Consider the following 15,318-nt stretch of genomic DNA (forward strand, 5'->3'; position numbering starts at 1 on the left):
TTTTCATTTATTAGAGTCACCACACAACAGAGTCTATATATTAGGCTGTTTTGAGATTTCTTCTGACAATAGAATTAATCCAAAGTCTTCACTTAAGCCTCAAGCAGATTTTTTTGGACAGGGGCAAAAGCAGCCACTTTATTCACCTAAATATCACAAAAACTATCTCTAGGCAACACACTAATTTTTTTCTCCTTTGATCAGTTAGCTCTTAGCTCTGTTTTTCATGCTCCTACCAGTATGGCCCATTAAGCAGTACATTTCATTGTTTTCATAGCCCAAAGTACCAAAAAAATCTAAATTTCCCCAAATACATAGTCAGACCAGTACAGCAATACCCCTGTCACTGGTAGAGTTTTTATTGCTGTCAAGAGACACCAGGACCACGGCAACTCTTATAAAGAAAACATCTAATTGAGGTGGCTTGTTTACAGATTCAGAGATTCAGTCCACTGTCATCATCATGGCTACATATAGGGAGGCGTGGTCCTGGCTACATCTTGGCTTGCAGGGAACAGGAAGCCCACTAAGAGTTGTGCTGAGGGAAGCTTCAGCAAAAGATACCTTAAAGCTCATCCCCCACAGTGATGCACTTCCTTCATTAAGGCCACACCTCCAAATAGTGCCCTCTGGGGGCCATTTTTTTTCAAACCACCATACAACAGCATGGGTTTTTTTTAGCCGTGTAAATTTTTAAGGTTATATTTTTAATATTTTATGCTCACTATTCACTTATATTTAGAAACTATTTCACTGTGCCCTAAAGTATAATTCTTTGGAATTTCCTTTAAGAGAGCCCCCATAGTTAATGAATATTTTCATCTGGAAATACCTTTGTTTCATCCTACCCTTTAAAGAAAGTTTTACTGTGTATATAGTGATATGCTGATGATCATTTTCTCTCAGAACCTGAAGACATTGCAACTTTTTCTAACTACCTTTGTTGCTTTTGGAATCTAATTAACAGCCTCTTTTCTGCCTGTGCTCTTAAGATTGAGTGTGGGAGGATAGATCGGTCTATTATAATATATCTGTATGTATGTGTATTTCTTTTCACTCATTCTCAAAGACTTCCATATGGATTTCTGATCCATCTGTGCTGGTTTTGGATAACTGTACATTTCTTTTGATTTATCCTGATCGAGATATGAAGAGTCATATTTATCATCAGTTCTGGAGTTCTGTTATGTTTTTAAGTATTTTCTTTTCTCCAATCTGTTCTTCTCTGAAACTCTTAGTTTACCCATTACACATGAGGTAAGTATTTTATCTTCTATTAACATATATCTAATATCAAACATTGTGACGGTTAGTCTTGACTAGCAATTTGGTGAGATTTAGAAGCTCCAATGAAGAAAATATGGACATTTTAATGGACTATTATTTCAACTAGTGTAATTGAGGTAGGAAGATGTATTCTAAATGCCAGTGGTTACCATTCCATGACCTGTGGTCCTGTACTGAATGAGAAGGAGAAAGTGAGTTAAGTACAGGCATTCTCTGCTTCCTCACTGTGGGTACAGTGTGACTAGCCACTTCCTGCTTTTGCCTTCATGACATCCTTCTACAGTGAACCGTATCCCTGGGAACTGTAAGCCAAACGAAACACTTCCTTCATTGAGGTCCTTTTGTCACACATTTTTATTAAGCCATGAGTCAAGTAGCACATATATATCTACTTTCTATGTCTAGTATGTTCTGTTTAACATTTCCAGTGTGCCTTGTAATTAATGAGTTGACAAACTTGGAGGAGACAAGAAGGAAGGGGAGGAAAAATGAGAGGGATATATGTTTAATTATCTGAGGGAAACACTCTGGCACTGTTGTGCAGAAGCAACCCTGGACAGAATATAAATGATTAAGTGTGGTGCTACCATTCCAGTTGTTAGTGTTAATCTGGGAGAGTGGGGACTAAAAATGAGACAGACAAAAAGTCTCATGCAATAGCCAACTTTATTCAAAGCATCGAACAATTTATATTCTGGGGGTTAAACAAGAGCAAATGAGCAAAGTTCACATGAGTTTAGGCTGTATGCAGTCCAGAAGGCGAACTATGCCTGGGAAACATTTTTGAATAACAAAAGTAAGATGATGTATAATCTGAAGCAAACCCACTCGTAATCACTAAAGCACATTCTAGGAACAACCCATATTGTTGGAGGAACAGAGGTTACAAGACTCTCTTGTCTTTTTTACTTAGAGTTTTCTCACAAGGTATCAGAAATCTCACACAGCTTCATTCATGGACTCCGTTTGGACAGTGTGGCATGCTCCAAACCATTTTTTCTTTTTAACAACATTGAGTAGAGTGGATAGTTAAATACTTTAATTGATTGAATGGAGTAACTTTGTGACCCATTAAACTGGCCCAAACTACATAACAAGGTGGCTGTCATTTTTAAGTATAGAATTTTATATTGAAAAGGATGGGGGTTTACATATAAAATTAAAAATAATTATAACAAATGATAAAAGACCACTGTTAATACTGCTACAGGAAAATGGATGATTTCAAACACTACAGGTCAGATTGCAAAGCAAGTGCTTTCTTTTAAAAAGCAACTTTATGTTGGGCAGTGGTGGTGCATGTCTTTAATCCCAACCATCAGGAGGCAGAGGCAGAGGCAGGTGGACTTGGTGAGTTTGAGGCCAGCCTGGTCTACAAAGCAAATTCCAGAATACCCAGGAATACATACAGAGAAAGAAAGAAAAAAGAAAGAAAGAAGGAAGGAAAGGAAGGAAGAAGGAAGAGTAGGAAGAGTAGGAAGAGGAAGGGAGGTAGGGAGGGAGGGAGGAAGAAACTTTACAGTGTATCAAATACTCAAGTATGCTGTATGCTTAACTTAGCAGTAATCTCCGGAGACCAGAGACTTTTTCCGAGGGAAAAAAATATATACCGAGGAAAAAAATGCATATGATTTAAGAACACACAGCACAAAACTAGCTATTAAAGTATGATTTGAAGTAGATAAATTAGAAGGAAAACTTCCAAATTAGTACTAGAAGAAAATTATGTGGATATGCCATCTGATGAAATAGTCTTCCAATAGAAAAGATATATTAGAATACTTAAGTGATATGTGAAATGTCTACTAAGCTCATTAAAATATTGAAACTGAATAATATATATCTATAGATTTGTAGAAAGAAAACTAGAATGGTATTTACAAGATGGTACATCCAGTTTGTGGTTGGCATTTTATAAGAAATTTGTATTCTTTGTTATTTTCTGAATTCCTAGTTGTCTCTAGTTGTCTATAATGTCCCTTTTAAAAACACACATTTTAAAATACAGTATTAAATATGAAGGAGTCAAATATAGATAGATAGATAGATAGATGGATAGATAGATAGATAGATAGATAGATAGATAGATAGATAGACAGGCAGACAGACAGGTAGTTAGATAAAGATAGATATCAAAGATCTCTATACAGAGATCTCAATTCTATTTTTAACTTAAACTTCTTTGGCATTTTGTTTCTCTTGAGTTCTAAAGTTGTGTATGACAGTAATCTTATTTTAAATTCCTCTAAAAAGAATGTGTGTTCTCAAGAGAAGCTAGCTATTAAATAATTCTTGTCTTTGACACAATCCAGAAATAACATCGTTTTGTGTCTTTACAAACTCAACTTTCTGCCTTCACTGTAGAAGTGTCTTTTCATGCTCAAAATCTCCAAGATTGTACCACAAAATGCAAAGAAAGGATTTTAAGATAGGGTGTCTATATAAAATAAATAAAAGAGTTGGGGGGTATGAGAAGTTGGAGCGAGAAAAGGGAAGTTGTAAATAATGTGATTGTATTTTAATTTCAAAAAATAAAAATAGTTATACAAAAGTAAGAGAGAATATCACTTCAAAATTTAATCTTTTCAAAATTTGTTCATAGACTGTTTTTCTCAATGAGAAGGTATGGATATAATTATCCATATATATTCCATACACACACACACACACACACACACACACACACACAACTTGAGAAGAGGAAACAGCGCTATTTCTGTAACATACACTTATCCAAATGTTAGATTACTCTGATTGAAACAATAGGAAGTGATATGGGTTGGGAAACAAAGAAGACTGTTTTCCCTCATCATCTCCCGCCATTTCTATTCTCGAACTGTGACTTCCTGTTCTTTCCATTCTGTTCACAAATGGATATTGGTGGGAAATCCACGAAGTGCAAAGTGGCTTTACCTGCTGTGCTGCAGGCAGAATTGACAATTCAGAAACACCACCCTCTAGGTGTCTCTCCCCTTCTCACTGTCTCTAGGGGAAACTAAGATGTCATACATTCCTCAGAGGAGAAGGAAGGTGACAGGAAGCCTGTAAGAAACTCAGAGCACCCTAAACTGTGGCATTTGCCTTCTCATTGCTTGCAAATATGCTCTTTAAAAAAATAAAAATAAATTTATATATTACATCCCTCCTCTCCTCCCAGTCCCTCCCCTCCAGTTCATTAAAAACCAAGAGAAACAGACTTACCCAGTGGGTAGAGGGAGTTTGGAAGAAATCCCCATCATCAATACAATCAGTCTGTTTTCTATACAGTGTCACTTTGACCTATACATTAAGTCCATGCTTCCAGAGCACTCTGCCACTGCACATGCCTAGAGATTTGGGGCTCATTCTTACCTCAAGTGTTTAGAAGCTGTCCAGCTGATAAAACTAAGAGAAGGAAATTGCCACAAAAGATATAGTAGTTTTCAGTAAGACAACATGAGGTCATGATTGCCAGGTGGTGATTTTTTAAGGAGAAATTAGGGAAAACCTGTAGTTGGTTGGTTTTTACTCTTTTGCTCTTTTGGCTCTTGGCTATTTGGGGGCCCACTTCCCAGTAAGCACACAGAGGCTTATTCTTTCTTATGAAGGCCCAGCCTTTGCTTGACTTACTTCTGGTTAGCTTTTCTTAACTTACATCTATCTTTTGTCTCTTTGTTTCATTAGTATGTTAGCACGGAACATCAACACTGTCTCAGCCGGCATGTTAGATACCAGAGATGCAGCAAGAAAGAGACAAAGGATAAATAATTAATTAGTAATGATTTCATAATACCAACTGACCTTATACACAATGGACAGCAATAAAGGATGGAAAGGAGGAAAGCGCAGGCTGTAAAAATGGGAAGTTGGCTTTTCATAGAAGACGGTGAGACTAGTTAGGCTGGAGGGGAGGACAGACAAGTGGGAGAGGGGAACAGTAAACATGTTGCAGACCAACATAAAGGCCCTGGCTTATAAACCGTGTCATCATTTGCAGTGTCTTAAGCCAAGAAGAAATGTGATCAGTAATATGTTCCTCATACTCAACAAAGACAGGGTTGGAGGAGCAAGACCAAAGAGGGCTGGCGCAATGGTCCAGGAGAGCTGGTCATGTCTAGCCTTACAAGAGCACTGGGGAAGGTAGTAAGGAGATGGTTAAGTTCTAATGAATCTATAATTTTTATTTTAAAAAATATCTATTATGGTGACTTGAGAGTTGGCTCAGTGGATAAAAGCATTGGCTGCTTCTTCCAGAAGACCCCGGGTTGAATCCCAGTGCCCACATGGCAGCTCACAACTGTATATTTAACTCCAATTCCAGAGCATCTCATGCCCTCTTCTGGCTTCTGTAGGCACTAGGTATGCATGTGGAGCACAGACATACATGTAGGCAAAACATTCCTTTGCATAAAAGAAAGAAATTAAATAAAATTTATATTATACTCATACTACTAAAAGCCATTCATCATCTGTAACTGGTTTAAGATTTCTCTCAGGGCTTCTGTGAATATATCATTTGTGGTATATAAAAGAGCAAGGCTTTAGGGCTTCTATTGTTAACATATTCAGCTAAGTGGATAAGGAACATTGTTTTTAAACTTCCAGCTTTTAAGTTTTCCACTAATGTAGGAAATATCTGCTATATATAAGAATGTTTAAAATATTTCCTTCATTAGTGCTTCTCATATACAACTCCCAGAGCTGAATAGGACTTTATTTTCTGTTCTTCATTATTTTGTAAGAAAAGAAAAGAAAAAGCAAGTAAGGTGTGGGCACTAAGAACACTGGCTTCAGACTGTAGGTGACCCAGCTTGGATTTCAGTCCTCTGCCCCCTCCATTTTTGGAGAAGTAACCTCACCTCCCTGAGCCTCATCGTCCTCCTCTCTTGGAAACTGCAGACAAGACTATTAGGAACATCCTTTTATTCTGCAAGCTAAAAGCCACCTACCCAATGCCAGGTGCATAGTTTGAGTTCTGCAATTAATAATTGCAATGTTTCTTTTGACAACAGCAGTGAGTAAAACACTGCTGATAACCTAAGAATTACTTACGTTTATTATTAAGTCCCTGTAAGCTATTACCCTAAAGCTCGATCACAGCCAAGCTGTCAGTCATCCCTGATAACCTATATTAGGAGACTACTGTGTATTCCTAATATTCAGGGGTTTGCCTTATATATTGCACTTAAAAAAAGGGGGTTAGCTAAAGACAAGTTCAGATCATCCAGTATATTTTACCTGTTTGAGTTGTACTTGTTATTAATAAACTTGGCGAACTGACAGTGTTTCAATACGTGTGGCAGTATTTATCACCTTGATAAATACTTGATGCAAAACCTCCCCTGACTCACCTTTCTCACTGTGCATTGCAGGAAACCTTATTGTGTCCTGCCAGGTAGGCAGGGCTCTGTCATTGCAGATCATGACCTCATCAGGCAGTTGAAACAAGAACAGTCACTCAAACCTCACAGTAGAGCATCTGTCAGAGAACCATGTTAATCATCAGAATGGAAAGCACCTTGAGCTTTTACCAAATTTTCATGGCTTGCTGTGAAACAACCTGCTGCAGCTAACTGTATGGAATGAATTCTTATTGCTGCCTGTGCGACAGCATAATATAAGGCTAGTTGTATCTGAATGCCCACATTCTGAGGTCAGTGCTTTCCACATAGCGGTCAGGTAGTACTGGGGGTATAACTCAGCTGATAGTGTTTGCCTAACATACACAAAGCTCTGGGTTCTACAGCCAGAGCCACCTAGCCAGCACAGTAGTACATGCCTGTGATCCAACATTTGGGAGATGGATCAGGAATTCAATGTCATTTTTGGCTGTATAGGCTAGTTTGAGGATAGCCAGGGATAAATGCAATCCTGTCTTAAACAAAACAGAACACTAAAGTCAGGTGATGTTTTGTGATCACTATCACAAATGTTTACTAATAACTAATAAAAATTGTCTGGACTTCATGTTAACATTTGCTTAGTAAAAGATGATTTTGAATCAGTATGTGAAACAATCTATTATTCAATTAATGCAAAACACCAGCATTAAATGTAATTGTCTGCTGGATAACTTACACATTGGCATTTTCTCCCTCCTAAGAGTACTTGAAAAACAAGCACACTATTTTTTCATTGGTCTTTCCATAGTTAATGCTGAAAATGCATTCTTATATGACAAATATATCTGGTGTGTTATTATAAATATAAAATTAAATATTTCTTTGTTTAGAAATTAATTATAATTGCAAGAAATGTTTTCAAAGACTAAATCCCAACAGCATGCAAATTTCTGAAGTAACAAATTATTTATCGTATATAAGGACAAAGTCCTCATACTTAAATGATGTTTAGATGTGACTAGAAGATCACTATGTCAACAAGGTTAAGGTATAACTTTCAAGTTAATTGCTTTTGTCCTAATTGACTAGTTAACAAGAGTGAATTATATATTCATGAGCACACACACATACACACAAATGGGAAACATCAAATTAAAACCTGTTTGCAAAGTAACTCTAACCATTTCTCTTTGCATTTAATAATCTTTGTTTCTACCTATTTTATACACAAGCATTAATATTAATACTTTGGAATAATGAGTGTACATCTTTGGGAAAATATAATCAGTTAAAAATAAGCTAATGAGAAAAATTCCTGTTGATATTACCAAGTGCTGAAGATGTCCTGCTATACAAGCAGAGATTCAAATTGATAGAGTTTTTGTAGAATTTTCTAAGTATTATTTGTTAATATGTCTTTTCTACTAGTTACAGGCTCAAATATTTATCCAAATTTTCTGTTTCTTAAAAAATTTAAATATCTCCAGCCTCCTGTTTTGTTTGTTTTTATTTGGAAGAGAAGCAGTTAAGATACTTTCATTTGCATTCAGCCTGTTTTTATAATCGTTCCATTCAGGGGATAGTCATTTAATTGGTCAGATGTTTAATTCCACTACAGAATATTTTCCTTGCCATTTTCAAGGACTGGTTGTTGTTCTCTGTGTCTGGAAACGATTCATTGTCATCATTCTCCTTGAAGGATGTCTAAAAGAATAAACCCATTCCATTCATTCTAGGTCAAAAATCTGAAGCAAATGGCTGCAAACAATTCTATTAAATTTCCAGTATAAACACAGCTAAGGCTAATATGCCTTTTATCCGATTATTTGAATGATTTAGGGATACATTTGTGTGTATAAAATCTTTCAAGGTAAATAATCTGTTAATACAAATTGTGGATTCTCATTTTTCTTCAGGCCTGATGGAATTGGAACAGTTTCAATGGAAGAAAAAGAAAGGTTTGAGGAGATAAAGGAGAGGCTTTCTTCCCTGTTAGAAAACCAGATAAGCCACTTCAGGTAAGCCTTGTATTTGATCCAAGTATCTGTTTTTTCCAGTCTTGCTTTATCCTCCATCTGCCCCGCCCCCCATACATTTTTTTGTTAAATCTTCTTGCCACCACTCGAGAATTACCAGTAGGTTCTAACTGCTTGGAGTATATGATCCAGTCTTCATTCTGTGGTCTGCTTCCCAGATGGTCATTTGTTTCCACTGTTTTTATACCTTAGCCGTTCCTGCTGTAATGTTCATCTGCTCTGTCTCATGCTTTTCCTTTACATTTTCATCCTTGCATAGTATTTTTTTTCCATCCCAGCTCTAGTGATTTTTCTTCCTTTTTTTTCTATACCACTAGGCAAGGAAACTCTCACCTCTGTGATGGAGGCGCTCTCAATTTTTCTATCAAAGAATAGTCTCAAGCCTTTCAGCAATTATTTGTGCTTTTCATTTGTCCCTGTATAAGATAGTTAATAAATTCATTGCTTAAGCCACTAGTTATCTTTGAATTCACATCATAAGCTATAGCACCTAGTGCTCCTTGGTCAGTAAGATTAGATATCAATACTAATAATCATTTGCAAAGTGAAAGATAAACAGCTTGATTCTATTCTTGCCCTGGTTTGTTAGTCTCAAATAGCCCGATGGTTAGAAAAATAAATGTAAATATGCTAATATACTTTCTTCTACCACTCTTACTAGACTCTATGAAGTATTGTTACATCAGTTAATTGTATCCTATAAAACATCTATCATGCTGTGCTTATATGGTTTAAATCATTTCAAAACAATCAACAAACTACGAATATACATTCCCACCAAGGTGTTATTCACATTTGAACATGTGCACTCTGTGCCTCCTATCCTTATCTGCTACATGAAAAGATGAGAGACTGTGATTTTTAAAATGACACTAAGCAATAAACTCTCAAGGAGAACAGGTGGTATCTGTTGGTTTACACTAGAGGCTTTCAGCGGTAGCTGAAACCATCACCTCTGGGATGTACAGACAAGAGAATCAGTCATACAGGCTGTCACTAGTGCTAGACCCACACGGGAAAATCACTGCCTCCAGAGAGTGTATAAAAACATAATGGAATTCAACTTGCAAACTTAGTTATCTACATAGATTTTCAGTTTACAAATAAAATATAGTCATAAAGAAGGTTTTTGTATTTGTAAAGGCCTGCTTCTGCATTCACTGTTGTTAAAAGTTTTGCCTTTAGGGTGTAGAGAGTCTCTTAAATGTATTTTGTGAGTCTGTTGTTGGGGTTTTGTTGTTGTTGTGTTGTTTTCTCTTTGGGGGCCTGCCACCTAGCTCCCAAATAAATACACAGACACGTATACTTACTTATGAATGCCCAGCCTTAGATTGGCTTGTTTCTAGCCAGCTTTTCTAACTTAAATTATCCTGTTTCTCTTTATCTACATTTTGCTTCCAGGCTTTTTGCCATTCTTTATTCTATGTGTCTTTCTTTCCTTCTTACTTTGTGGCCAGTTGGCTGTGTGACTGAACCCTGGCATCCTCCCCTCCTCCTCCTTTTCTTGCTTCTCACACTTCCCTCCTAATTACTTTCTGTGCCTGGGAGCCCCACCTTTTTCTCTCTCCTGCCTAGCTATTGACCATTCAGCTCTTTATTAGACCAATCAGGTATTTCAGACAGGCAAAGCAACACAACTTCAGAGTTAAACAAGTGCAACATAAAAGAATGCAGCACATCTTTGCATGATTAAACAAATATTCCACAGCATAAATGAATGTAACACATCTTAAACTAATATTCCACGCAGTCTTTTGAAGAAAATCAATCTTGTAATCCCAGCTACTTAAGAGGCTAAGAGACAGTAAACAGTAAATGATAGGCCCATCTAGGTTAATATCAAGAGCTTAATGTCAGTCTGTGCAGCGGAGTGAGACCCTGTCTCAAAAATAAAGGGGATGAGCTAGAGAGAAGGTCAGTGGTTAAGAGTGCTTGCTGCAGCCGGGCATTGGTGGCGCACACCTTTATTCACAGCACTCGGGAGGCAGAGGCAGGCGGATCTCTGTGAGTTCGAGGCCAGCCTGGTCTACACAGAGTTCCAGGGCAGCCTCCAAACAATACAGAGAAATCCTGTCTCGAAAAACAAAAAGCAAAAAAAAAAAAAAAAAAGAGTGCTTGCTGCTCTTCCAAACAACTTGAATTTAATACCTAGTAGCAACATTGGGTGATGGTAACTCATTGACAGTCCAGTCACCTGCTTAGTATAGGCAAGTTTAATTCCAGTATTTGGGGGGAAAAGGAAGAGAGAAATTTCATTTCATCAATAATAATAATAATAATGAGTATAAAAAGTTATTTAGGCCCAATAATATTCTAGAGATTGTGGTCTATGATCTGATAAAACCGCTGAAGATCAGAATGCAAAGCTAGCCACAGTCATAGAAGCTGAGCAGTAGTGGCACACACCTTTAATCCCAGGACTCAGGAGACAGGAGCAGATGAGAGTTCAAGGCCACCCAGGGACACATGAGAGTGAAACAATCTAAAAGAGAAACAGCTCACGCCTTTAATCCCAGCGCTAGAAAGGTATATAAGATAGGGGTGAGGCATTCAGTATTCAGTTTTAGGCATTCAGTCTGCAGATACATTGAGGATTTATTGGAGCTAGGATCACCCCCAGTCTAAGACAGAGCTAAGAACTAGTGGCTGGCCACTTTGTTTTTATGATCTTAAGCTTTAACCCCAATATCTGTCTCTGAGTTTTTATTATTCATGCTGCAAGAGATGGATTTCAAGAACAGAACAAACTAAACAACAAACTTCTTATGAAGGATGGTAGGTTGAAAAGGAAAATAAGGTGATACCTTGGATATATGTCTCAGTTTCTTGTCAGACATGGAACGTAATGGCCAGAGGAGTCATAAATCCAAAAGGACAAGTGTGAGAACAGAAAATATGAGGAAGAAAAAAAAACTGGAAAATATTGTAGAAGTCAGTCAAATGAACAGTATCTAATATAGACATTCCCAGGGAAAAGAATCCTCGACTGGCATTGTAAAATCAGAGAAATAAATTGTTTGAGATACATACATACATACATATATATATATATATATATAGCCACCAACATCTGTAGGAACTGGAGTAGAGCACCTCCAGAAAGTGAGAGTCCAGAAGGATTTATAAATCCATAAATCCACTGAGATGTGCTTAGATCCCCAGCTGTCTATCCTACACAGCTCTCCTATTCCAGTATCAGTCTACATATTCTCAGAGAAAGTGAAGGTTCCTAGACAGAGATAGTGGGCACAGGAAGCGTCACCCATGGTTGCAGGTTACAATAGGGAGATAGTATAAGCCTCTATTTTGAAATTTTGAGAATGGTATGCCTCTCCCACCTCATAGACTTGACTCTCCCAAAGCTAGCAGTCAGGCATGCATGTTGTCTTCTGAGTATTTCACTAGCCTAAGAGAAAAAACCCTGCAGCTGTAGATAGAAAAGACTTCCCTAACATACCAGCAAGAGGCACCTCAGCAAAGACCATTGTCCTTAAGAACGGCCTACACAATTCTGTTTCTCAGTGCTTACATTCTCTGGGGTAAAGTTTTGGCCAGCAGTTGCATTCTCTAAAGGCAGCCATTGTTAATAATGTGGGGTGCCTCTGCCCATATTTTGTTAAGCTTATATTAATAAAAACTTAGTAGTCCATTAAAAAAAACTGCCTACACGCACACAGCTTCTTTTCACTTTCTAATAATATGCTTTTGAAAATAGTCATTGATGTAGATCATCAGACATTTGAGAAAAGTATTTAATGTGGAGGAAAGAGCCCAATGAAAGTTAACAACAAAGGGAGGTGACAACTTGGGAATTATAAAGATTGTGTGGGGAAAGGGAAAGTGGAGGGATCTTTTATTGAAGTTTTAGAGAATTTTAAAGAGATGGCACCTGTCCATCAAAAATAAGATTGGGAAGTTAGAATGAAACTCCAGAGAACAAATAGAACTCTAGAGATGGCGTGAAAACGTGACACATACAACGTATAAACACACCATTAAGAGGCTGAGTTTATGAAAACTTCCAGAAGACACAATTGTTCTCTTAATTGTTTAAGGATCCCCAGTCAGATAAAACTGACCCTTGACTTCATCATAGAAAGAAATTTAAAGATGGACCAGTATAAAGCAGAGTTAGAGTTTATTGAAAATAAAATAAGAAGCACCCAGAGAATGTGTGTGTAGACTTCTCAAAGAAGAGCCCCCTGGACTGTCTTAACTGTAGCCATATATAGTTCTGGTGATTCTCATGTGACATCTCAAAGACTGATGAGAAAAAGTTCTCCCTTTTTCATCTCTGTGTTCAATAAAGGAAATTCTAGAGTGGCTATCAAAGTGCCAAAGGTGGAATTACAACTGATAACTTAAAACCATAATCAGTGGGATATCATAATCAAAAGTAGACACGTTGTTGTTGTGCCCAGACTCTGAACCCCAAAACCACCAAGAGACCAGCTCTCATGCAAAAGCAGATCTTTAATTTACGAGTTAGCTCGGGTCCTCTGTCCAACCAACACAGCAGGTGGAGTAGGGGGGGGAGCAAGCAGCAGTGGGGTAGGGCATATATGGGGGTAGAGCAAGGGAGTGTCTGAGGGTCTGCTAGTTGCATAGTAACAGTCTCAGGATTGATGCAACTCTGTCCTGAGGTGATTGGTCAATTGCAGCTGCAAAAAGGTTGCTATGCCTGGAGGCCATCCAAGGGCCATTGCTACCTACTGCACACCGGAAGCCTTCCAGGCCAGCTAATTTCTGGTTGGTTCCTTACCACATGGATGGTATCTGGCAGTTTCTTCCCAGTAATTAGGGCAAGGTGGGATAAGGTATATGTGTGTGTGGGGGGGGTGCTGGGGGGGTGGTCAGTACATCCTGCTGAGTCAGGGGCCTACATTTTGCTGAATCTTTTCTGCAGCCTGTCATGGCTTCCAAAGCAAGGGGCTGGGTGAGGGTCTGGGCCCTTCAAAGTCTTTCACTCTGAATGAAATTTGAGATAAGATTCCCAGAAATGTGTAGTTTACAGCTAGGCAAGAGAAAATACTACATAAAGTGAAGCCTTAAGTGTGATCCATTCCCGTTTCAACATTCTTATTTGAAAATATCTCTAACAAGTAGAAATATTGTCCCTGCAGCAAATGTTATTTGTTTTAGAATTCTTGATTTTTCTCCTGACTTGGCCAGAGACTTCAACCAGATTCTGAAGTTAATGGCCCTTTTTTCCCCCATGTTCCCATAATCTTTCCTGGTTTTATTCTGCCTCAGTTAATGTAATGTGAGCACTCAATGATGGGCGCAAATGGTAAACCTCGTTAAGAAGAAGAGATAGGAATCGTATATGCTGGAAAAAAGAAAAAGGAAACAGCATTTTTCAGGAGGGAAATACAACTTAAAACTGCAGTTAGTTCCAGGGTGGCCAGAGTCTGGAATCCTAGCATTAGAGAGGCTGAAGCAGGAGGATGACCAGCCAGAAACAAACAAACAAAAGCCCTCCAGACCTCTGAATCTACAATTCAGAACAGCAAATCTGAACTTTCAAATGCTGTTGGCAAGGCTGGGGCAATACAGCCCACTTTGGTTTCCTTTAGTGTGTTCCTAGATTTGTCAACACTGGCTGCACATAGCACCTATTTCACTATTTCATGCCTAGGAATTTCCCCAAGTGAAAGTAAAGCCCATGCAGACCAAAGGATGAATGGATGTCCATACCAGAATTGTTAATAATAAAATGAAAATTAGCTCATGAGCGGCCATTAAGGAATAGATAAACAGTGTCCTCATAGAATCGTGCAGCCTGCACCAATGCACAGGGATGAAGTGCCATGTGAGCACTCAGACACAAAATAATTCAAACTATCTATGTCTTCTTATGTAAGATTCTAGACAGTAATCTCATTCCAAAGATAGAAAGTTAATCTCTGGGTACCTCGTATAGAAGGAAGGTCATAAATTTCCATGGTGACAATTCAAAAACAAAAAGAGATACACATGTCAAACAAATTTTCGTTTGCTTGTTTGTTTTTGTTTTTTCAAGGCAGGGTTTCTCTGTATTGATTTGGAGGCTGTCCTGGAGATCACTCTGTAGACCAGGCTGGCCTCGAACTCACAGGTACCTGCCTGCCTCTGCCTCCCGAGTGCTGGGATTAAAGGCATGCGCCATGCGCGCCCGGCTAAATTTTTTTAATTTTGTAATTTAAATACGTGCAATTTATTCTATATCATTCAATAGATAACACTGAGGGCTGAAGATAACTCAGCAGGTGGGGTTTATCTGTCGCATGCAGTGCTCCCATCACCCAAAGCATAAATGGTCCTGAGGGAGTCTCTCTCATAGCAGGAAGTTGGTAGAAAGTGAAAACACAAGTGTACAGTTTGAGGATAGAAAGTCCAAATGTCAAAAGAGTAGGCTAAAACTTGACCTCTTTATCTCATATTTTCTAAAACACAGAAATTACTTGGGACAAGGCAGAGCGAACATTTTTTTTTTAATTTCCAAAAGCCTGTTAGAGGAAGTGTGGGCAGAGCACATAGGACTCCAATAAACGTTAAGGCTGCACTTCAATAAGGAAAGGGGGCGGTGCTGAGTTGTAGGGTGGCTCTAACCTGGTTCATTTATCTGTGAAACTCATTTGCCAAAGTGGGAATGAGGTTGCCTTCAGTTTACTCAGGTTAGGTATTAAATGTGG

At 38.2% G+C, this 15,318-nt stretch overlaps 1 protein-coding gene across 18 annotated transcripts in view; it reads left to right on the forward strand.

Moving 5' to 3' along the window:
• The window catches only part of Cadps2 (calcium dependent secretion activator 2), a 519,904-nt gene that overhangs the window by 383,454 nt on the left and 121,132 nt on the right, over nt 1-15,318 (forward strand). For all 18 annotated transcript variants that reach the window (XM_040728765.1, XM_040728767.1, XM_040728757.1 and 15 more), the window contains one exon: nt 8,525-8,626. In XM_040728765.1, coding sequence (XP_040584699.1) covers nt 8,525-8,626 — 102 coding nt within the window. The remainder of the gene's footprint in view (nt 1-8,524; nt 8,627-15,318) is intronic.

This window comes from Mesocricetus auratus, unplaced genomic scaffold (genome assembly GCF_017639785.1).
Source record: "Mesocricetus auratus isolate SY011 unplaced genomic scaffold, BCM_Maur_2.0 Super-Scaffold_100019, whole genome shotgun sequence".
NCBI lineage: Eukaryota > Metazoa > Chordata > Mammalia > Rodentia > Cricetidae > Mesocricetus > Mesocricetus auratus.